A 25,192-nucleotide genomic window follows, 5' to 3' on the forward strand; every position below is an offset into this window, starting at 1 on the left:
TGATTGAGGGACAGAAAAAGAGCGAATGGAATATGAAGAAACGGGAGCATGAAAGCAGGCTGAACTGTAAAAGGCTGAAGGAATAGGGACACAGAGGAAGCGGGCATGTGGGAATAGTGATTTCAGTCCTACAAATGGTTGTTTGTTGCGCGGTGTGTGATGTGTGCTGCGGACTGATAAACTGCCTCAGAGAGACGGCAGTGGTGTGCAGCAACACTGGGGCTTAAGGCATTGTTTACAGGGTTTCTGTGTTCTTCTGCAGTCGGGAAATAAAGGATGCTCTCTTTCCACAGTGAACTTAAAAAAGTATATAGTCACAAAGCCGCTAAAAATCTGCTCTCCCACAGGGATCTGAAGCTCGACAACGTGATGCTGGACTCCGAGGGCCACATCAAGATCGCTGATTTTGGCATGTGTAAGGAGAACATGTATGAGGGCATGAACACGCGCACCTTCTGTGGCACCCCTGATTACATTGCACCAGAGGTGAGCACCACACTGAGGATGACACGTGAGGGGGCGGATGGAGATGGGACGGGGAAAGGTGACCAGTTGCAGTGAGGAAAAAGAAAAGAAAACAATTGCATTCCTTCTTGTCCTTGGGCTAACTGGATTTAATTCAGATACAAGGACTAAAATTCCTCGGGAAGGGAAGGGAGACTAAGTTCATGTTATTTAGCTTCGCAGTGGGGCTTGACGGATTTGTGGTCACTGAGCTCCCGTTAGGGATCAAGTGTTTGGGGCTTATTTATTTCCCACTATATATCAAATATCTAGTCTGGGTCACTCCAGACTGTCTGGTGTAGTGAACACGGCAACAGATTGCACTAACCACAAACACTTTCACCACCTGACCTGACTTGTGTGTGTGCAGGCCAGCAAGCTATCACTATCTCTCTCTGTCACATTCTCTCACACCAAAATCAAAATTTTTGTTTGATTTGTGGTATTTTATTCGTGGAAGCCTTAAAGAATATTTTAACTCCAAACCCAAATCTCTGGCCTCTGCTCAGACCAGGTGTTTTGGATTCACATATATCCAGATTGTGTTTACATTCACTTGACACAGGTTGTAGTTCACACCTGGCATTAAAAATGTCAGCGCCTGTTTGGATACTGCAGAACTATAGGCAGATATTTACTACACCACCTCTGTTCATTTGTGTTACTATGCCCACACTCAGAATTTAAAATAAATAAATAAATAAATAGTTTCCACCACAGACCATGTTTCACACACTTTTACTTTTTTATGGACATGTTGAATTGTTGAATTATTGTGGATATTGTAAAAATGAATGCATTTGTACAAGTAAAATATGAAAAAATAATAATGACAATTTTGCATATTATTATTATTTGTTGTTGTTGTTCTTATGTCCATGTTGTTCTTATGTGCATGCACCCACCCTGCCAAAATGTTCCTCCAAATGTGTGTGTGTGTGTGTGTGTGTGTGTGTGTGTGTGTGTAAGAGAAGTTTCCTGGTCCACTGACTCATGAGGGAGTATGGTGTCTCACAGAAACCCTCAACTATTTTGGTCTACTTCATGACTCTGTGAGCTTTCAGTGACCGATCTGTGTGTGTGTGTGTGTGTGTGTGTGTGTGTGTGTGTGTGTGTGTGTGTGTGTGTGTGTGTGTGTGTGTGTGTGTGTGTGTGTGTTTTAACCAGATCAGTGCTAGTGATGGTTTTGACAGATACACTGCAATAGCAAATGTCAAACAAGCTTTAGCTATACTGTCAAAATTAGAAAAGAAGTGTGTAATCCAGATTCTTGTCATCCATACAAAGAATCCCATGAAATTAAAAAGAAAAACTCTCACAGGACAAATAGCCATTACAGTTTTTCCTGTTCCAGTCTGTGTGAGGACAGAGAGGCAAAAACAGAAGTCAAGACAAATGAAATCATTCAGCGGTGCAGCAGGTCACACAGTCTTGTCTTGTCTTTCTGTCTTTGTGAGCACTTCCATTCATTTTTTACAGGCTATTGCAGCTTTTCCCTAATCTTAACCCTAACCAACACATACCTAAGCCAAATCCTTGCCCTAACCTTAACCAATAAGCCTGGATTTGCCGCTGTAGTTGTGAGGATCTGCCAAAATTCTCACTTCCCAAAAATGTCCCTGCTCTACAGTAGTAATTTTGAGAATTGCTGCATAAATTGCTGTAGGCTTAACTGTAAGAGGCTAGTGGGCTACAGATGTGATTTAGCTCACTGCTTGTGTGTGTGTATGTGTATATGTGTGTGCATGTGTGTGTGTGTGTGCGTGTGTGTGGGTGGGTGTGTGAGTGTGTGTGTGGATTTAGTGCTGTTGTCTCTGTGTGTCTCTCTGTGTGACGCTGTCTCTGTGCCCATATAGGCCTTTGCACAGTATGTATGGTAGATCTCTGATAATTGCATGTGCAAATGTGTGTGTTGTGTTTATGGTGTGCGTGTGTGTGCGTGTGTGTGTGTGTGTGTGTGTGTGTGTGTGTGCGTGGAATGCGTGTGGGTGGGAGGTGTGGGATAGTAAATTAGATGGTAGGAAAAAGCGCCTTTGTTATGTCAGCTCAAAATAGCATGCGGTATTTAATGATGGTTGAATGGGTTGGAGTTCAAATGAGAAAATACTTCTTTATGCTCTGCTGTTTGCTCTGTTCATATTTTCTCCGATGTCCTTGGCTCTTCCTGGTGGCGCTGGGGTATTACAATATTAAATCTTTTATATTGCCAAAGGCCAGGACAGGTTTAAGTGCCATTTCTCTTTGAAATTATTTTTGATAATCACACAGATCTGCATTCCAAAAGAAGGAAAGTTTGGTATTTGTAAAGTGTTTGTATGCAAGGAAACATCTGTCCGGCAGGCATGGACATTTCTGTGCGTGCGCGTGTGTGTGTGTGTGTGTGTGTGTGTGTGTGTGTGCATTTAACGTTTTTTTTTTTTTTTTTTTTGTCTCTACCAGATCATCGCATACCAACCCTATGGAAAATCTGTGGACTGGTGGGCCTACGGAGTTCTGCTGTATGAGATGCTGGCAGGACAGGTAATATGCCTGGGCTCAAACAACTTACTGTGTATAATTAAATAATACACTGAGTGAGGGAGTGAATGCATGAATGAATGAATGAATAAATGACTTAGACAAAAGCATACATTAAGTTGCATTTAACTGCAAATAATAATCTTTTTAAAAGTAGCAGAGGATTTAAAAAAAAAAAAAAAAAGCCTCAAACAATCAGCAATGAAACAAAAATGACAAGACGATATAATTAAAACAGGACAGGCAGCAGAATGGTGGACTGGCAAGGAACATTATGATACCGTTTAAGCCAGGCCTGCATAATGTTTCACTGAAAAGCCACTGGTAGCACTTTATTTTAGTATACACCTGTGAGCTATTAATTAATCATCTTTATTCATGTATAACCACACACAGAATACTAATACGGACGCAATTACACATTTACTAACATTAACAGGCTCCTTGTGTCAGTGGATGGTTTATTAAGTCTTAACTTAATAAACTACTCTGTATTTAATTCCTCACTAACCCCCCATACTGAACCAATGATATAAAGATGTGACTAAATATATTCAGGTGTAATTCCTTATTTACTAACAGTTAGTAAGCATTCATTATGGGCTTATTGAGAAAAAAAAAACAACAACTCATAATACCATATACTGCATAGGATGAGGCATGCAAAACGAGGAGCTAATAAGTAGTTAATAGTGACTAATGCAACCAAAAAATTGCTGATACATGAATAAGCAACTAATTAATGGCTAATAAGGTCACCCTAAAATAAAGTTTTACCCTGCCCTTTTAAGGATTTAAGGATCATAAGTAAGTGATTTCTATTCCACTGGACAGTGGCATTCTACAGAAAGGTATTTTTCTCTATCAGGCTCTTAAATTGGTGAAATATAATCTTAGAAAATCATCATAATAGCAAATATTAAAGTAATAATAATAATTTACAGTGTCTACTAGAGGTGCAAGTAGTTACTAATGTTTATTTAAGATGCCAGTTGTGCAGTAAAACTATTTAAATTCCTTCAGTTATCTGGACTAAATATTGTGTTTAATAAATCCAGATCACAGTGTCTGGAAAAATGACTTTCACCCCTGACAGAAACCAGGTGTAAGGTGTCCAGTTTCCTGGCAACAGTTTGCGGAAGATGTTTTCCCACTGAAGAACCATCACACACACACACACACACACACACACACACACACACACACACACACACAGGCACACAAACATGTAAACACTCAAGTGCAGACACACACACTCATTCAGAAATACACACAAACATCCCTTGAATATTGAAAATGACAGGGTTTGCTGTTCATTTTTCACGAACAAGACAGTGGCTGTTGTTTTGTGCTGTTAGATGCCACATAGAGCAGCAGTCACAGCTCCCACTGAGAACCAAACTTCAATAATGACTTCATCTGACTAACAATCACTGAACTCTGTTTCACTTTAGCTTGTGCCACTACAGTAATCAAGCCACAACCTTTCTTTTGTGGTGTCAGACTGGATGTGTTGTTAGAGAAAACTGCCAGCCGCTTCCCTCATCAACAGCAATGACTGAAAAAGGACTTCATATGCTGCCTGTGCTGTCTACGGACAAAACCGTGGAGTATGAGAGTGTGCAGTGCAGCAAAAGAACATATAAACACACTCACATAAAGTACACACACTATCTACGATCAAATGAGATTCATAGTTTGTTTCTGTGTGGCTGCAGGCTTCACACAGGTCAGTACACCTGTGCCCTGCATTATGTTAGGTCAGTGTGTGTGTGTGTGTGTGTGTGTGAGACGGTCACAAGATGTAGCTAAACTTTGTGACATCGTGTTTCTCTTCCTCAGCCACCGTTTGATGGCGAGGATGAGGACGAATTGTTCCAGTCCATCATGGAGCACAATGTGTCCTACCCCAAGTCCATGTCCAAAGAGGCTGTGTCCATCTGCAAGGGAGTGAGTACCACCTCAACGATAACGAATAAATAACAAAAACTAGTTCTGAAAAAATATTTCTGTTGACTGAAATAAAAATCAAAACAGGCTTTACAAAAACGAACTGAACTTACTGATAACTAACTGTAACTGTACTGTGTGTTTACAAAGCAAACTAAAATAAACTAAAATTATCGAGAAATTGTCTTCAGTTTTTCATCTTTGTCAGTTTATTTGGCTGTTCAGCTGTCCTTAGTGAATACATTTTTTTAAATATGACATTTTGCCTTTTTCAGTCTTCCCCTTGACAAATACCCCATATTACAAAACAGTAAACTAACACTGAAAATTAGAAAAAATTAACTAAAACTACACATTTTCAAAAAAATTAACTCAACTTAACTTGCAAACCTGCCCTAAAAACAAATTAAAACTAACCTTAAGTTGAAATCAAAAAGTTAAAATGAAATAAAAATACAAGATAATGAAAAATGTAAAACTGTAATAACCTTGGTTTTGTCATGGAATTCTTTAATAGACGAGAGCACAGTTGAAGTGGCATTTCTTTGCGGTTTAATATTGCAATAACGGAAAAAGCAGAACACCAACAAGGTCAAAGTTGCTGCTGTAGGCAAACTGAAAGACAGAGCCCCTTCTTTATTACACATTTCATCGTTACATATCATTTGGCCTTCCTGTCTCCTTATCGGGTCGTTGCACTTCAGCTGTAACCCTAATGTAAGGACCTCAGTGTGCCAAACCCAGCAGTCTCACCACGACTAGAGACAAAACCAAGTGTAGCGAGGACAGTGCAGCCTGGGAGTGTTTCTGTTTCCTGCACATCAGCGCACACAGTAAACTAAACACCGGCAGAAGCTCTCATAAGAAAAATGAGAACATACACGACTATGGAATTAACGTGGTTACATGATTTTAATGATAAGTATAAGCAGATATAAGATTGTTGTGAATGAGTACATAATTTCCTTCTCAGTTTGAACAGACTCTGGCTGCAGAGTAGTGGCAGCCTCCATTCCAACTTGCAGATTTGCCCAGTTTATTTTTCAGATGACACTAAAGCTCTGCAGTGGATTGGCATGGCTTTGTTCCTCAGTGTGGACAAGCCAGTGTGGACAAGCTGAACCTTTTTACATGGATTAAATGTTAAAAAGAGGTCTAAATAGCCACAGACATCAAGGCTAAAACTGAGCAATGTGTTTAAATTTTTCGTGGGCGTCTTTTTCTAAAGCTACACCTACTGAAATATATGACAAAAACCTTAAAACTTTGTCAGGTACATGTTACTAATTTATTTTGTGTTTTGGGTCTAAAACTAGGCTGTGCAGAGCCAAAAGGATATAAGCAAGGACTAAAAAAGGACCAGCTGTTTTACCTGTCTTCAGCGGCAAACCATTTGGCATGGAAAATTAGCAAAGTGTTCCCAATCAAATAAAAGCTCAGAGTTCACAGAGTCTTACATGTTGATTGGCCTTCAGATCTTATTGTCTTGGCAGCCACCTGTTCGTCGAGCACTTGGAAACCTGTTGCGTGACATCATCACATCACACCGGCATCACGGGTGCCCATCTTATTTACCAACAAGGAAATGAGTTTTCAGATTCAATTTACACACCAGAAGAGATTCAATTTAGATTCAGGGACAGGCTGATCAAGTCTTTTAATAACACCGCTCACCATCATTTATTGTTATATTACGCCCTGAAGCTGCATGCCGCCACTAGAAATATCATTCATCAGCTAAGCTATTGGAACCAGTGACAAAAGAGATTAACTTCACCCCTCCCATTGTTTGCTCCACTTCTCATTTGCAAAATGATTTATGGTTAAAATTGAAACTGGCTGCTGAATCAAAAAAATATCCACAAAAGGCACTATAATTTCCTGTTAACTGTTTTAAAACCAGTGGAGTTACTGTATGATGAATTTAGCTTAAATATGAACGTGCATCTGTCTCAGTGTAATGTCTCTGGTGCGACAATATAATGATATACAGAGACGCAGCAAAGATGAGATATTGCCACCATGCAGGTACAAGCTTCAGAGATAGCCGTTCTTTCACTCCTCTTCTGCTCCACAATATTTCTGATTGCTTTCCCCGAGCTACATAACTGCCTCTGTCACCTCTTCTCATCGCTCTTCCTTTCTCTCCCCAGCTGATGACCAAGCACCCGTCGAAGCGTCTCGGCTGTGGCCCAGAAGGAGAGCGGGACATCAGGGAACACGCCTTTTTCAGACGCATCGATTGGGATCGCCTGGCCAACAGAGAGATCCAGCCGCCTTTCAAGCCCAAAGTGGTGAGTGGAGCTGGGGAAGTGTTGCACGCCAAGAGGAAAACACTCACACTGCTGCTTCTTCCTCTGCTCCGCTATGGCAGTGTGTGTCTGTGTGTGTGTACACAGGGGTTTGTGTGTGAAAGAGAGTAAGAGGGTGGATGTGTGCAAATGTTTTTCCATCTGTGGATGTGAGCTTCCAAAATTTCACTGAGCCAGCAAATGTTCATGTCTCTCATGGAGTGTCAATATTTGTTTTTTATGACTAACATTTTATTGGGATTTTGAGATAAAATACATGTAGATGTGCAAGCCCCACTCATTATCTTGAGGTGTGGGGTCCAGCCATGTTAAAATATATTATTTGCATGTAAGGATGGTAATATAAAAGCCAAAAAAAAAAAAAAAAAAACACAATGACATTTTACTCTGTACCACTCTGTACTCTGTATTTTACTGAGTCCATAAGCTCTGCCCAGCTTCAATCTTGCCCTCTAATGCTGGAAACGTATTTCCCCCTTTTCAAATTAAAGTCCTTGTTGCTTGGTGTACCACAGACCCACAGCATCAGAGCAGGGTCAGAAGGAGCCCTCCAATCTAAAATAATGAGTTTACACCCCAACATCGGTGCTGCCTGAACCTAATTCTGCATCAGGAGCTGGAAAATCCTCCAGGTATGAGGTTGTAGAGATGTAGGGACTAGTAGAGAAAGGCACATCACATAATGTGTATAGTAATTTCATGACTCTCATGCCAGAAGTCTTGTAGAACAGCTTCACAACATGTGAATTAATGCCCCGCTTCTACTCAGGCATCTCCACCACTCTGGGTTTACTGTTAACTCTGTATAACCTGAGTGGAGTCCAATAAGTCCTATTTAAAATCTTAAATTGGAGTCTTGGTTTTAACCTCCTGACACCTTATTTTCTTGTTCTGTTTTTTTTTTTTTTTTTGCTTTTTTTTTTTTTTTTGCTTTTGTAAGATCCTATTCCACTCCCTTTCTGTAAATGACACATCAAGGTCTGTCTCCCAGATGAGTCTAATGCTCTGTTCCCACCCAGTGTTAAAATGCATCTTTGGTAATCCAAATCTGTCCGTTCACACTTTGCATTAACAAGTGTCTCCACGTGCATCTCGCCTGCCCACTTGTGATCGGAACTCACTTTCCCGTTCTATGTGCACTAAAAGAGAGAAAAAAGCTTGGTCTTTAAGTTTGATTTAAGAGTGTCAGTGGTGGTTCAGGACTTCATCTGGGACAAGAGGCTATTCTAGAGCCTGGGAGCAGCGACAGAAAAAGCCTGGTCATTTTTGGATTTGAGATGGGATTCGGGGACTGAGATTAGCTGTAGTGAGTTTTATCTCAGTGACTTGGGGGCAGAATATGGAATAACCAGATCAGTGATGTATTATGGAGTTAATCCATGTAGGGCCTTAAAAGAGAGAGAGACCATAAAGTGAAATTCTTACTTTGCCAGTCCTTCTTCCAAGCAGAAAATAAAAATAATTGGCATTTAATAAGCAGCAGACATTTAACAAAAGGCCTCATTTTAGTGTGGCTGTTAATCATTGAAGACGTGTGTCACATCTGTTACAGGTTCGACCCGATCACGTTCAGGCTCAGATTATTTAATTATTCCAGCGGGTCTGAGAGGGTCAGGATCTCTGTTTAGGTAGATAAATCAACCTGTAATATTTCTGTGGTATTCCTGTAGTAACTGCAACGCACACATTCACATGGCCGCCTATAATATTTCTGTAGTATTCCTGTAGTAACTCTATCACGTCTAGGGTTAGAGTGTGTTAAATCTTACCAGGGCATGAAATTTAAGAGCTGCCACATCCTCCAAATTTTATATGGAAGAAAAAATCCTGCATGTTGTCAATCCATATTTTAGAGACCCCCCAAGTTTCATGCATCGTGTTTTTAGGGGAGCTCAGGTCTTATTAAGGGAAGAGATGCCTAAGCTGCAAGTATCTCCAGAACTGATCCTGGGGCAGATCATATTGCACCTTGAGATCATTAAAGGACTTCAATAATCCTCTTCATAGGATCAAAATTCCCCTATCCATGGATGACCTGCCAAAAAACTGGTAATTCTTCTGTCCATAATTTAGGATTGCACTACACAGAGGCTGAGAGGTGGAGATAAGGATTAGGATAGCAAAAGGATAGAGAGAAGGTAGGCTCCAGAGCACCAGTTGTCAAAGGCTGAAAGTGTAGTAATACAACAAACGGTTTGGAAACCTCCTTGATCTACTGGCCTCTGCAAATGTATCAGTCTTAATCTAGGTTGTGTATCATTCCAGAGGAATTTAACACATAATCTATCAAACTACTTGAGATACTTAAAGTTAATCCTTACTGTAGAAAATATTTAGCTCTCTTATCCATAATTTTATACACATTTCCCTGTAATCCAGAAGGACATATTTGTTGTCTTTGAAAACCTTGCAATCTCCACTAGAATTTAAAATAAAGTTCTGTGTGTTTGAACAAAGCTCGGCTGCACAGCAATGTTGAAGCTACCCATGGGACCAGAAGAGTTTAGGAGGTTAAAAAATAGCGTTCACACACAACACAAAGCCACTCAGCTGGGTTTCAGAAGGGCATCTCTGTGTTTTTTATGTATGCAATGTGTATGTCTGCTATGGAACTGAAATACTTCCTCAAGTGTTCATCTGTGCATGCATAAATGGGTGCGTGCTGTATGTCTGTGCTTTCCCATTCATCTTCCCCCAGTATGGGGCCCTATAGACGAGCCTGAGGCTGAAAGACCACCAGAGCGCAGTCACCAGCACTACTGTCGCTACCGCCTCCACCCCCCGCCCCGATGCCACAAAGACTCTTTTTTTCTTGTTTTTTTTTTTTTTTTTTTTTGTGAACACCCACACTCTCACACCCTCTCTCCCTTCGTCGCCCACTCTGCCTGCAGAAAAGCAACGCTGCCGCCAAGGATTAAAAATAGCCCTCTAAGAGCAGAGGCCCCTTACTTCCACACAAGGACCACAGTAAATGGAGGGTTACACAGCGGATGTATCCGTCTCTATTGATGGAGCTGGTGGAGAGGGGGGCAGTGCTAAATTTGGCTTCACCCATTCAGGAGGTTTTGTGAGGTATATCATACTTGTGAGGTCATAGCCTGCGTCATTAATGGGTCTAAAGGGACTCGTGCACAAAACATCCACAGAGGTTTTATGGCTCGGCTTCCGGATTATTATGGAGTAGCTCAAAATGCCTCATGCACTGACATGGACACTGTGTCAGGCATTGAATATGAACATTGAATGAGTTGTAAATGTCCAGTTAACTCCAGTTAAAATGTGCATCTACTAAGGAAAATTGTATCCTTATGGTGCAAGTTTCATGAAAAGCACTGTAAATGAGCACATCTTGTTTTGAAGAAATAACTGTGTGGATACTATACATGACACACAGTAATAATAGTTGTATTTGGCTGCATCAGACACATGACAGCCTCCAGCACAGCTTTGGACTGAAGCTATGACCTCTGCTTGGGCAGCTAAAGGTTTGCTCCTAATCTAATTACAACTTCTGCCCAGCTACACATCAGGCTGTGACATTTCCAGCAACACCTTGCCTCTGGGACTCTGGGGATGCTTTCTACTAGCAGACTCATGATGAAAAGACTTTTATTCATGACTGCACAATTTTATGACAAAATTGCATTTTCAGTATTTGTCATTGTAGTGGTCACAGTATTGATTGATCTTGCAAAGTTTTTTTCCCTTACATTTGACATTGTTTATATCTTTCTGTTCTCTCAGTGTGGCAAAGGCGCAGAAAACTTTGACAAGTTTTTCACACGTACCCAACCCATGCTGACCCCTCCGGACCAGCTGGTCATCGCCAACATTGACCAGAGCGAGTTTGCAGGATTCTCCTACATCAACCCGCAGTTCATCCATCCATCCCTGCACAGCGTGGTATGAGGAGAAAGCAAGGGGAGCGAAGGGAGAGAAAAAGAAAGACATGGACTGTTTGGGACGATGAGATCTTTTCAACCCCTTCCCAAATGTCCTACTGTCAAAAAGACTCATTATCTTCTACGACGTCTCAGCTAGTTGTCAATATGTGTGTACCAAGATGACTTAAGGTGAGGGGGATAAAGGAGGAGAGAAGTAAGCAGTACAGCTCTGAAGGTTGGTACACAAACTGCATAGGTCTGTGAGCACAAACCGAGCGAGAGAGAAAAAGTCGGAGGGAATTATACAGCACTGTTATTTTTTGCAACCTTTTCCCTGTGCCACCCAAACATTTCAAAATGCGTTCTTGATTCTGAAACCGTATCGTTGAATTTCTCCAAACCCTCCAGCCTTTTCTCGTGTATGAATGTGTGTACCGAGCACTATCCCATTATGCCTTTAGGTATTGATGTAAAGATGCAAGATGTAAATACTCCTCCTCTTCGTCCCACTCATCTTCCCTCTCGGAACATGCAACAAGCTACAATGCACATGAGAACAAAACGTATTTTTCTGTTCTTATCCCTGCTTTACTTTCTCTACTTCAGTGCTGCCATTTCTGAACTGCTCAACATATACATACATATATATACATATATATATTTATTATATTTCTATACTGAAAACGAGATAGTCTGCTGTTGTGTGAGTGCCAAAGTAGAAGTGGAACACAGGATTTTTATCGCAGATCTCACTAAATACCCAAACAGCTGCATCCATTTCTCAACACAAGTCCTTGTCAGCTATAATGTCTAACCTCCTTGTTTGAGCCTTCACCTTCCCGATGAGTATCAACACACTAAGCCCTCGACAGGGAGCATTCATATCTCAGATGTTTTGTAGGAAGTGGAACTATATCTAAATCGCATAGAGAGATGGACGCACATATCGTATGCTCACAGTCACAAATTGTCTATAAACATGCCTTTTCAGTAGAGCTGGACATTGCCAACAGTGGGTGTACAACAGACAACATTCAGGACTTAATTATAGGGTCAGAAAACTGTGGATCAAAAAAGACGTCATTTTGGTTCAAGTATGAAGATGCTATTTCTGTATGCACAAAGCAGATCTCTGTTGCATGCTTATTTTCTGACTATGTATGAGCAGTAGACTCTAGGATGCAGTACACGTCTGGTATCATTGTAAATCTTAGTATTACGATATACAGTATGTTAATATATAATTGTTGTACGTTTTGAAAGTCTTATTCCGAAGAGAAGTTTATCACTTTCTAACTGTTGAAGAGAAGGTTTTGTTCTTGTTTTATGTTTATGCTTACTAAACTTTTACGTTCAGAGAGATGTCTACCCTATATGTCAACCATTTTGTAAATATGTTTCAAAAGAGATGTTTCGAAAAGAGAAATTACTTGCAGATTTTATACCACAAACTGAATGTGCTTTTACTACCTTAGATGGTTTGGACGTTTCTATGTTTAGATTACCCCGACAAGAGTTATAACATTTGACTGAATCTTTGGTAGCTTTGGTATCAGCAATCCTTGTAATACGCATTTCCACTGTTTATCCATTGTTTTCTACTAACCAGTGTCATATAGAGAATATGCAGCACCTATGTTTGACAGTGGTGCGTGAAATGGTTGAACGCCCTCTTGCCTTGGTTGTCTCAGGGCTGAATCCTTCGCTAAAATCTAACAAGACTGAGTTATGGTATGAGGATTTCAGGGCCTTCGGTGGCCCAAATATGTTTTCTTGCTTATGTTGTGTGCATGCGTTGAGGTGAGGCCTGATCTAAGCATGAGAAAGGCCCTTGCATGCTACAGAGGTCCCCAGTGTGGAGCATGGAGTTTCCCACCTCGTCTCACAGAGCGAGACAAATCTGTCCTGCGAGCATTTTGCGCTTTTTCTCCTCACTGTCTTCTCCTCCTTGCTGTCTTGTAGCCCACCCATGAAGTCCTGTTTGGCTAGAGCTCAAGAAAGTTAAAATTATAAACAGACAAATATATGTCATTTATTTTTATTTTTTTTTGTCGTTGGCTTTTTGTTCACCGGTGCCAAACTGAGTGTTTTAGCATTTAAGCAAGAGCATCAGGCAGCATTCCCTTGAGACTACTGAAGCACACAAAACTATGTCAGTGAGGTTTCTTGAACTGCCAAATTTAAGACGATACAACCTAGGCATTCACCCCTGAATTAGTTAACTTATACATGTACATTGATGTTTTAGACAGTCACATTTGGACCAAAGTGAGATTTTAAAGAGAAAAGTGAATGTTTACATGTCTCACATTGAGAATCTGTATCAGAATAAGGGACGACCTTTGGACCCATGACAGCATGAACCAACCAACGTAAAGCCAGCCAGGGTACAGCACCACTACAGGCTACAATTAGAGCCACAGGGATATTTGTATTCTTTTGTTTTTTTTCCCTTTCACTGCCCCTGCTTTTGTTAACCAGAATCTTCTTGTTCCTCTGTTAATTGTGGTATGAAGGATACTGTGTATAAATAAAGTATGAAAAATGTTAATCTTCTCTGATGCATTGTTTGGATTTGTTTGGGTTTATGAAGTGGCTGTCATGCCTGAATGCACAGAAAGAAAAACTAGAGGAGTGCAGTGGTACAAATACTACATCGACTGTGTAAGAGCCATACAAGCACAAATTGAGCTGAAGAATTAATGAATATAATGCAAGTGTTTTCATGTTTATTTTAAATAGTGGAAGGACACTTTGACTTTAAATGAATATTTGTTGATGTGGTATTGCTATCCCAGATCATTGAAAAAAAAATGTTATATTCGCAAATAAGACAAAATACAGAGAATACTGGAAACGGTAGTCTTTTTTTCTCTTTAATTTACAAAACAAATCATCCCAAACGAAATCGTGACCCAAAAACCGCAACTCGAACCGAACCGAATATCTATACTTATTTAAGGATTTGATTAGACGCCTTCCTTAAATGGAAGCAGCAACGTGTGTTTCGTTTTCCAGCCCACTCCTCATTCACGGCACACTTGTCTAAGGTGTAGTAATGTAAATGCAAGCCTCTTAGTCAGATCTAAACTGTGTTGTGTGGTTTCCTGAACACCTCAGGAGGCAAAGCTGAGGAGGAGCTGTCCTTTGTGCTGAAACCTCTCTCTCTCTCTCTCTCTCTCTCTCTCTCTCTCTCTCTCTCTCTCTCTCTCTCTCTCTCTCTCTCTCTCTCGTGTGTTTGCATTCAGAACGGGCTGCTGAATGGGACAGGGCGTCTGAGCCTGTGGCGCAGTGCTAGTGGTGTATGAGGCAGCGTATCACTTTTTTCTCAACACTAGGAATGCTGCTGTATTTAGCCTGTTATTGGGTTGGATCGACAAAGCACTGCTGAAGTCCAAAACTGCCTGTGACCGAGCCGCCTTTCTCTCCCAGGAGCTTTTAAACCCTCAACTTCCAGCGCCAGGCTGGCTCAAAGCACATGAAACACCACGCTGGGACCGGCGAGACTGCAAACAGGTAAATAAAAAGCTCGGTAGTGAGTCAACATTTTGACGGCTTAATGGAAAAGTGTTTGAAAGGGCTTGAGTGATTTGTTTCTCTTGCATAGTTTGGTTCTTGCTGCCTTTATTTGCAGCAGTATTACACGTGTGTCTGATAACAGCATCACACTCTGAGGTATTTAAAAGGCTCAGTGGGAAGTCTGATTTGTTCGGTTTTCAACAGCTTAATTCTAAACTATTCTATAAACTATAATATTCCTTTAAGTTGCGATGTGAATGTTGCTGGAATTTTATTTTTTTAGGTATGATACGGTCCCTATCATTTTATTGTTGAGTAACAACTCCCTGAAGTCCCTGTAGCATTTTGGGATGATACTATATACCGCAGGACTAGTGATTTGTCATTATGAGGTTTTTTATTTATTTATTTATTTATTTTTTAATCATTATTATTCAGGAACAAGTCACGAGAAGCTCCATTAGACTACTAAATAACTGTGGTAGCCTAATTCCATTTGAAAAAAAAAAAAAAAAATGGAAAGATTAACCAGACAAGTCTCACAGCAAAGATTCCTTTTAGGTCCGAAGAGGAATGTTGGCGTGATTTTGAGATTGGGTTTACATTGAAAGTGACGTTTCAGCACCTTGGACAGTTACACTGGTTTATAAACATGAACTGATGTCTTATCTGGAGCTGTGGGGGAAAAAACACATTTTTGATCAAACTTAAATCAAAAAGTGTTCACACCTTGGTAGTATAAATCGATACGCATCAAAATAGGACGCTGAGGATTGTGTGTGTGTGTGTGTGTGTGTGTGTGTGTGTGTGTGTGTGTGTGTGTGTGTGTGTGTGTGTACCTGCGTCTTATAATAACGCAGCCCACACGATCGCAAGGCTCAGTGTATGGACACACAATGTGAAACATAACAGTCTTTATTCAAACGACTTTGCTGAGACTCCCGGGTGTTTGTACATGCACTGCCCCTTTCCCTGCCAACTAAGACCCCACAGGGGAAATTAAGGCATATTCTGCCTCATCCTCTAGATGGAGACATTTAATGCTGGCTAACTAGTAAATGTTTGCTCTCCCACATGGGGGTCCTGAGTTTGTGTGGTTTTAGTTACACTTAACTAAACATGAGCAAAAATATCAACCTAAGCCTCAGAATACCTCAGTCACAGACTTTATTTAAAAAAAAAAAAAAAGTTTTCAGGGAAAATGTAGCCTGCATAATAAATTACACTGAAGTTGTTGACCTGTGTGAAGAGACCTGTCAGTCCATTGAGTCAGCACTTACTTATAGAGGCTGCATTTCAGTGGCACAGTTCAGTTTTTCACTCCTGTTCTGTTACTGAACTAATTCAGTAACAGACTGACTGTCTGGCCCTAGCCTCCTTTAGAGTCTGTAGATCATTGTTATATTCAGTCTTGGACAGGATCTCAGTCATCATCCCATCAATCCAGATGATGTTTTACAATCTGATCAGTCTGCCAACCTCCCACTGTAATTTATGAATGCGCTTATGAGTGTTTAACCTTATCAAAGGCCACTGGGTTCTGCTCTAATTCATGGCCATAAAATGTCAAAACTCAGTCCTGGATTCCAAATAACATGAACATTTATATTCAGAGCAGGCTATGACACATCTAATGCCCCATCGTTACTGCTGCAAGTCAATGTGGGCCCGAGTGCAGAGGCTCAAATGGATTTGTTATTGACTCGCACAGTTCATTATTTAATTCTTGGCAGATTAGACAGTTTTACAAACAAAATGAGCTGAACCAGAATCCTGATTAATGTCTTCATTGTTGCTATAAAACATTCATCTGAGACAAAGATTTGAATCCAAACTGTGAGCATGTGGGTGCATGTGTGCCTGTAAAGTGTGTATACATCTGTGTGAGAACTAATTCAGCAAATCATGTGAAAACTGTCCTTGCCCCTCCAAACTGTCTGACCTAAACATTTAAACTGAAATGTGTTTGGTGATGCAACAAACCAATTTAGATGGGATTTACCAGTGAGACAGCTAAATAATTATGATTTTTATTGCAGTAGTTACCAGGCTGCCCTGACATTTCATAAGATGTTTATCGTGACGGGTAGATTTGACTTCCTAATCTCACCGGCTACTGAGACTTCTCACACAACACGCTCTGAAATGTCATGCAGAGAGCAGGAAGGAAGGAATAAAAAGGAGGGTCCAAGACGTACTCTGCTCTACATGCTCATCCCCTCTGACTCCCTCTCTCGTCCTCTCTCCCACCTGCCTTATATATTTTTTTTTCCTTTCCCTCTTTTCAGTCAAGCTAAAGACAGGTGGCGATATTTACACTGAGTATGTGATACTCTGTGGAAATATTGGCACAGTATATACTGTCAGCAGATTTGGATTGACACTTGGTTTCTAACCCATCAGGGCATGCACACACACACACACATACACACACACACACATTCCCACATGCACTCACTTCACATTCAGCACTTTGTTCCACATGAAGCCACTGGGACAAAGCTGACCTTTAATTCTTTTGGTAGGTGAGTTTAACTTGTGAGGTCTTTGCAGTGCAGAGCCCAGTATGCCCTCGCATGTCCCTCACCTTGCTGTACCAACGTCACTCTGTCTTTCTGCCATCACAAAGAGCTGGCGAACACCCACACACCTGCAATATTCCCACAGTGTCCTCTGTGCAAACCCAGTGAGGTGAAAGCACTGTGGCATTGCTGAGGTTTTGTTTACAAAATTAATTCACACAGACCACAGAATTTCTCACAGTAATTTTCACCATTGTGACAAACTGTGTATCGTTGCCTTATTATGCTTTCATGTAGGTGTCTAAATAGCTATAATATACTCTGCCAGGTTGGAAACACATTTCAGAGCCACTGTGGTAGAGCTGGTTCTCTCTCCTTATTCTCTCTGCCTCGTGAATAGGAGCTCAATTATGCATCCATGTTGCATTCCCCATTGTGAACATCTGCGCTGTTTCCAGAGATGAACGTAATGACTTCTTTCACTTTGCACTGAATACCAGGCAGGAGGTGTATAGGTGCAGTGTTAGCCATATGATCCAGTAATGTGTAGCCAGCTGAGAGAGGCATGCTTACCTCACTGGCACTGACAATGAACCTTAAAGGGACAGTTCACCTAAAATGCTAATAATAAGAAGAAAATTGCAAGATATACTGCCAGCCTTAAAAGAGTGCAAACTAACTCATACTCCCTGTGAAACTTTTCCTGACAGCGATGGAAAGAGCTGTTGCTGTTGAGTTTTTCACATGCACATATTTGATTGTTTGAGCTCCACAAAAGAAAACCATCCAGCGCTATTGTAATGGTGTGAGAGGAGACAGAGGCCATCTAGATGGTTAGATTGACAAGGGATTTTTTTTCCTCTGTATTTTGGGTGAACTGTCCCTTTAAAACCAACTAAAGGTTGTTATACATGCATTTATTTCTGTGCAGGCAGCTACCTGATGAATCACACATCTTCAGCAAAACAATTCCTGGCTCTGTCGCTGCATACATGCCATGACAACCAACTTTCTTCAAGATTTTGATGTATTTCCTTTTTCCTTTCTCCATCAGATTTCCCCTGTGACATTTCTTCATTCAAGCACTGACCCCTGGAAGTTCCTCCCACTGCTGTAGTGATGAGCGCGTGCAGCAGGAAGGCGCTGACATTGCTGAGCAGTGTGTTTGCGGTCAGCGGCCTGGGGCTGCTGGGAGTGGCGGTCAGCACAGACTACTGGCTCTACCTGGAGGAGGGAGTCATCCTGCCTCTCAACCAGACCGCCGACATCAGGATCTCCCTGCACTCTGGCCTCTGGCGGGTCTGCTTCCTGGCTGGTTAGTATGGAGACTGAAGACTGGGCAGATGGATCATTCGTAAGATTTGGGGGTTTTATCAATATTAAAACCAGCTGCAGAGCATTGGTGAGCTACCACAAAATACAAGTCGAGTAAATTACAGAAAAAGCACTGGTAGATTTGGAGTAGATTTCTCTGTGCTTTTGCAGTTTAACAGCTAATCAAGTCTAAATCTGTACTGTGGGGCAGATGATCGTGTTGGTTTTAGAGCATCACTAAGAACAGTGTGTTTCTTGGCTTCATCATTTTAGAAGATGTTCGTTTTACCACTATGCAGCATCTAAATGAGGCAGTGGGAGGGAACTGATTAATTCTGTCACATCTGTCATGTCATATTGTCATTGCCCAAGCTAGCACTCAACGGAATTCACAATTTCTTGTATATGTGTGTGTGTGTGTGTGTGTGTGTGTGTCTGTGTGTGTGTCTGTGTGTGTGTGTGTTTGGGGGGAAATACACACAATTGGCAATCAGAGAGACATGGAGAGACTGTTTTTGTTCCCTATTTCAATCAAACAACCAAAACAAGTTGCACTCAGTTAACTCTGCACACTGATACACTCATACAGCGCAAATGCTGGCCTGCTCATTGACATCACTGGCACACTGTAATTATAGGATCACATAAAAACACTCAAACACACACATCATCCCATACCACAGAATTAGCTGGTGAGTAATGAGTGCGAGTGTGTGAGCGCAGGTGACGCGATAATGATGGCTGTGTTGCCCCGTTTGCAGGATATAATGAAATTTTCACAGTTAGGTAGAAAAAAGTGTCTTCCATCAAAGCTGTCTCATCTTCCTGTTTGTGCTTTGGGACATTAAAGATGACTAATGTAAAAGAAAAAAAAAAGATTCAGGCGTCAAGATCTTTGCTGAACAGCAGGAGTCCCATTTTACTTCAAAGGTTGGATCAGAAAAAGCTGCTTTGATGCAGTTATTCAAACTAAATAATTTAATAACCATATTGTGGAAATATATGATTATATATACATCTACCTCACACAATTTACCTTTTTTCCATGAGGGGTCACATTTACAATAGATATGTGATAGAAGGTAGTGTATTCAAGATCTCTGTGTGGAAAAAGTTTCTCTGAAAGACGGAATATAGAGACGATTTCCAGTTGGTGATGCGTGACAGCATCAATCAAAACAACAAAACAAACTTCTTGAAAAATGTCAAGAGAGCAGCTCCTGAAGGATCTAGCAGATTAGAGTTTTGGCTCTCTGGATTCTGGCTTTTGGACCTGATTTGCATGTTCACACACCGACTGACTGACTCATCCAGGACCGCAGAAGAAATAGATTCTGTTTAAGGCGAAATGTTCCCGTCAGTGTCCCTCACGTACTATAGATGGATTTTTTTTTCCTTTTCAAGACAGGGTGGAGGAGGAAGGGGTAGCTGTCAGCTGGTGACTCAGGGAAATATTTCACTCAACCTTTACTTAAATCTCGAGCGTCATTGAGGGTATGGCCTCATTTTCAATCATGTCTCGAGTACAGTTATAATCAGAATAAATGCACACAAAAAGGTGCCTTCAGGCAATTTGCTGTATCCCTATTACCTGACCCTGCACTCTTAACTGGACAAAAAGTAACATAGTATTATAATTAACTCTTAAATCTAATGCATGATGTCTCTTCTCTCTTATTCCTGGCTTTGGGAGAGATTTCCTCACATTAAAATTTCCACATTGCCCCATCAGATATACGATCAGATATAAATACACACAAAAAAATAACTGATAAGGAAACAAACAAACAAACAAATATTGAATATTAACTATAGGACCAGTTCAATAAGGAAGTGATAAATGCTGGCAAGTTGCTATGAATGGCTTTATAAATAAATCCATTTTACCCATCAAACCTTTTCATACAAGATGCAATAATGAGTGGAATAACTGTCACCTGTAATAAATCTTATACAAATATAATGTCAGCATCTCTTGGATCTCTCTTTCTTTAATCATTCTTATTCGTCTTTCATGCCTCATGATATAATGTCTCTCTTCAACTCATCTCTCAGTCTGTTTTCTTCCTCTCCAGGTGAAGAGTCGGGCCGCTGCTTCACCATCGAGTACATCATGCCCATGAACGTGCAGCTAACCTCCGAGTCCACAGTAAACGTTCTCAGTGAGTATGACAGGAGCAGCTCCAACACCTTCAGACTGAAAAACTCAACTCACGTCGCCCCCATGAGGTTATTTATCTGAACAACATTTATTTGAATTTTTTTTTAAAGCCTGTTTTTTTCTGCAAGCTGTTTTCACTGTGGAGTGTCCTGGAAAGATCTGTCCTACTCATGTCTTGAAACCATCTGAATGTAGCCAGACAGACAAGAGTGAGTCATCTGAGGCTTTGCTCTCTAGTGTTTCGCCGCACAAGTCCTTCAGTTCAAAGTCAGTGCTTTATCACAGGATACATCAACTCCAGTGGGTCAGTGCAATAAGCTCCAATATTACATTCTGTTCACATCAAATTTGGAGAGAGCCAGCCAAACTTTATTAACAGGCTTCAATTTATATTTTCCCTTCAAATCCTGAGATTCACTCTGCCATTCTCCTATAGGAACCAGATTCTGGGATCGTGAAACCCAGTAGAAATTGCTATTATATAAAATTTTGTGAAATTAGGAATGGTGGTTCACCAACAAAAATAACAAAAAGTCTTAATTTCACTGTTTAGACCCTAATTTTTAGATGCAAGGTAAAAAAAAATCACTTTCAATACACTGACTGATTATTTGACTGAAAATATCAAAGGTCACCTGAGTAATAATAACAAAATACTTTCTTTTTGACCAGCCAGTTGGCCATGTGTCTTTCAAAACGTACAGGGGTCAGGAAGAAGCTTTCTCTGACAACTCTGACTGTTTTCTGTGCCCCTCTCCTCAGAAATGATCCGCTCAGCCACTCCGTTCCCTCTGGTCAGCCTCTTCTTCATGTTCATCGGCTTTGTGCTCAACAACATCGGACACATCCGGCCGCACCGCACCATCCTGGCCTTTGTCTCTGGAATTTTCTTCATCCTCTCTGGTAGCTATGCTTCCTCCTTCCTCTCCTACCTTTTCTTTTGCCTCTTCTGGCCACCTGCACCATCGTCTTTTTCCTACTCTTGTCCTTTGTCCCAACTTTTAAAAATGTAATTTTGATGAAGGTGAATTCTGTGCATCTCTCTCTCTCTCTCTCTCTCTCTCTCTCTCTGTCAGGACTGGCTCTGGTGGTGGGTCTGGTTCTGTACATTTCCAGTATTAACGATGAAATGCTGAACAGAACTAAGAGCAGTGAGGCCTATTTCAGCTACAAGTACGGCTGGTCCTTTGCCTTTGCTGCCCTCTCCTTCCTCCTCACTGAGGTGAGCAACTAAGCACAGAGAGAAATGTACAAAATATGATGTGAGATCAAGCACCTATCTCACTACCATTAGACCTCATTTATACTGTGGCTGTCACAATACCAGGATCAATCAGTACCAGTAAAATTCAACAATTCTCAATTTAATACCTGATTTAATACCATGGCAAAAACAGAAATCCTATTCCGCGCCCACACTTTTATTGAAAATATGCTAACAAGTAAAAAGAAACTTAATGTGTTTCATATAGGCGACATTAGAGCAAAACACTGAGGTTCAAGTAGAAAAATCAGCCAAAGAAAATGCTAATTTCAAACTAGATGAACTGTATGAAATGTGTAGCTTAAAAATGGTTTGACTATGTGCTCTCACTTAGATTTCCCCTCCTGGAAGCATGACTGCGTCTTTACAGTGTTTCAAGTACTTCATCATACATCATAATCATCCAAGCTAAGGCTTCATTAGAGTAAGAACACCGAGCTACAGAGTGAGGGATCAAGTTGCAGTGAAAGAGCACTACAAATTGCTCCTCAAGTATAAGTATTGCTGCTTTGCTGATATTTGACTGGAGGAGAAGCAGTAGTAGTGCTGTAAAAATCTACTCAAGTGAAAAGTAAAACCTAAAATCTTAAACCTAAATCTACTCAGAGTAAAAGTTACTTTTTCATTCAGGTATAAAAGGATGAGAGCACAAGGTTCAAACTGCATTCTTTTAAAGGTGCATTGAGCAAAATTGCCCAAGGTTGACCGAAGTTAGGACTATTATCAAAGCTCCAAAATACTGCACTTGTTTGGTTCATCTTTATTACACATTTAAGCACTTTCCTAATTTCAGTTTCAGTCTCATTGACAGTGGGGTCTACCTTTGGGTGTTTGGAGTGTTTTTTTTTTTTGTTGTTTTTGTTTTTTTTTTTTGATATGGAAGTGTTTTTCATTATATTGTAATTTACACTCTATTTGTCATGTTGACTTTAGTTCACCCTGATAATCTTCTCTACACTGCAGAGTGCAGGCGTCATGTCTGTGTACCTGTTCATGAAGCGCTACACGGCGGAGGAGATCTACCAGCCTCGCCATCCCAGTTTCTACCGCCCTCGCCTCAGCAACTGCTCCGACCACTCCGGCCAGTTCCTGCACCCGGAGGCCTGGTCACGCGGCCGAAGTCCCTCCGACATCTCGAGTGAGGCCTCGCTCCAGATGAGTGCTAGTTACCCAGCTCTCCTTAAATGTCCCGACTACGACCAGGTCTCCTCCTCACCCTGCTGAGGGGTCAGAGTTCACATCACAGTCCACACAGAGGTCACCGAGGGGTCATGGAAGGATCATATAGGCTCAAAGGGTCAGGTGAGGACAGAGTATTGTTTCAGAAAAAAAAAAAAAATTCACACAGATATTGAATTATAAATTGCAGGGGAGGGTAAGGGAGGAGGTGCAGTGATGCACTTTGACTGTGTCCTGAGGGGTTTGGAAAAATGTTCCACTGGGCCAGCTGTGGCTTTTCATTTGGGTCAGTGAAGTATATCGACATTTTGTTGATGTTGTCATACCGCAACTTACTTCAAGTTCATCAGTTTCAGAAGAATACCACTTTAGCCTGTTTATACAGTTTAATATATTGTTTTGCTACGTAGTGGCGAGGCGACCCTTAAAATTTCCTGTTTCTTAGTGTGATTTGCATCCACTTCTGTTTTCACAAGCTGGTGAATAGACTGACAGAAGAGTAAGCATAGACAACCATTGACCCTTACCTGAAAAAGGTGTGCTGTACTTCTTTGTTTGATTGTATTTGTATAGTTTAAATTGCTTCATGTTGGAGGCTTTCTGTGATATCCTTGCTTACTTGTTGACAATAAACAGATTCCTAGGACCTATTTTACCACGCAACAGTAGTATTGACCTATCATGCCAAATTAAACAATGCAAAAGTTCAGTCTAAAATAGGATTTTCCATGAGACCCCCATCGTCTTTGACAGTTCAGTCAATATTTGCAAACATGAGCATGTCACCCAAAGTAGGACACCAGAGAGCAAAGACTTTAATGTGTGAGGCCATCAAGGGAAAAACCATGGAACAATCATTTGGAGACTCACATTGTCAACTAATGGAGTGTTACTTGGCCTTTTACACTCAAACAGGCTTGATTTTACTGCAGTGATAGCCTAATATTTGGCCATGTGACCACCCTGCCAAATGCTCCCACCACCACACAGCAAGGCAAGCGAGTGGCTAAAGAGGCTGTCCGTCAACCAGAGGACACAGGTTGGGAAACTTGCGCTGCTCAAGTGTCCTTAGGCAAGTTGCTGTATCCCTATTAGATTCCACTGTGCTTTTATGTACCTGACCCTGCACTCTGAACTGGACCGAACTCTTAATGTAATGAATGACGTCTCTGCTCTCTTACTCCTAGCTTTGGGAGAGACTTCCTCACATTGAAACCTCCACATTGCCCCATCAGATCTAACACAAATTATGCAGAATAACTTTGTTTTGGGGTAGAGTTTCCCTATCAAAGACTGTCTGTTGTATCTAGTCACAGAGTTTTTGTACATGCTTATGTATAGTTGATGTACATTTTATGAATTCATGGTTATGTAAAAATGTGACCATTGCTTCATTGCATTGTACAGTATATATGGTAAATGCTTTTATTCTGGATATCAGTTTTGGTACATCTACTCTGTACTATAACATGGAAACTTACTTTGTAAGATAAAAATGTCTCCCACAAAAGAGCCTGTGGTTTGGTTGTCTTCCATACACTGTGATATTACAACTGTAAGTCTAAGTTTATCCACTGGGAGTCAGTATTGGTCTTTTTTGGTGTAGTTGCTATTGGCAACTTATCTAATGTGTCTGTGCAATAAATTGCTTAACTTCTGAATGGGCATGTAGAGTAAGAACATCTGAATAAATAGTAGGAAGAAGAATATAGATGTTGTTTACAATGAGCAACGCTTATTTTACAATCTGTTGTCCAGATATCCCTAAACCCATGAACTTATGATTTAACTGGATAACCAAGCTCATGCAGTAACGATGGAAAGAGTGAAACTTATGTCCCTAAAACACTCTCTCACTGTTTTTTCAAATTAAATGATGAAGTCATAGTCAGCCTCTTCAGGGACCCCTGGGTGCCCACTGTGCCGTCTTAACCAGTGGTCTCTGTTTTAGGAAATGAGCGTAGAGTTCAACTTCTGTCCATTTCATCATGACCAATAAGCTAGTTTTTTTTTTTTTTTTCCTGATTGCTTAGGCACCATCTTTGAAACTATAGACCATTTTTGCA

General features: G+C 40.8%; 2 protein-coding genes across 4 annotated transcripts in view; both read left to right on the plus strand.

The window, feature by feature from the left end:
- Window positions 1-13,723, plus strand: part of prkcab (protein kinase C, alpha, b) — a 114,833-nt gene extending 101,110 nt beyond the window's left edge. For both annotated transcript variants that reach the window (XM_030057930.1, XM_030057931.1), the window contains 5 exons: window positions 348-486; window positions 2,944-3,024; window positions 4,864-4,971; window positions 7,125-7,265; window positions 11,028-13,723. In XM_030057930.1, the coding sequence (XP_029913790.1) occupies window positions 348-486; window positions 2,944-3,024; window positions 4,864-4,971; window positions 7,125-7,265; window positions 11,028-11,192 (634 nt within the window). In that variant the 3' untranslated portion in view covers window positions 11,193-13,723. The remainder of the gene's footprint in view (window positions 1-347; window positions 487-2,943; window positions 3,025-4,863; window positions 4,972-7,124; window positions 7,266-11,027) is intronic.
- Window positions 13,724-16,894: 3,171 nt separating this feature from the next.
- cacng5b (calcium channel, voltage-dependent, gamma subunit 5b) lies at window positions 16,895-23,171 on the plus strand. 2 transcript variants are annotated; one of them, XM_030058535.1, is made up of 6 exons: window positions 16,895-16,922; window positions 18,326-18,523; window positions 20,598-20,684; window positions 21,446-21,586; window positions 21,760-21,905; window positions 22,911-23,171. In XM_030058535.1, the coding sequence occupies exons 1-6, from the start codon at window positions 16,895-16,897 to the stop codon at window positions 23,169-23,171; spliced, it is 861 nt and encodes a 286-aa protein (XP_029914395.1). The 2 variants fall into 2 exon arrangements, with proteins under 2 accessions (XP_029914395.1, XP_029914396.1); XM_030058536.1 differs by lacking the exon at window positions 16,895-16,922 and having other exon boundaries at window positions 18,325-18,523.
- The last annotated feature ends 2,021 nt before the right edge of the window (window positions 23,172-25,192 follow it).

This window comes from Myripristis murdjan, chromosome 8 (genome assembly GCF_902150065.1).
Source record: "Myripristis murdjan chromosome 8, fMyrMur1.1, whole genome shotgun sequence".
In the NCBI taxonomy this organism is placed as follows: domain Eukaryota; kingdom Metazoa; phylum Chordata; class Actinopteri; order Holocentriformes; family Holocentridae; genus Myripristis; species Myripristis murdjan.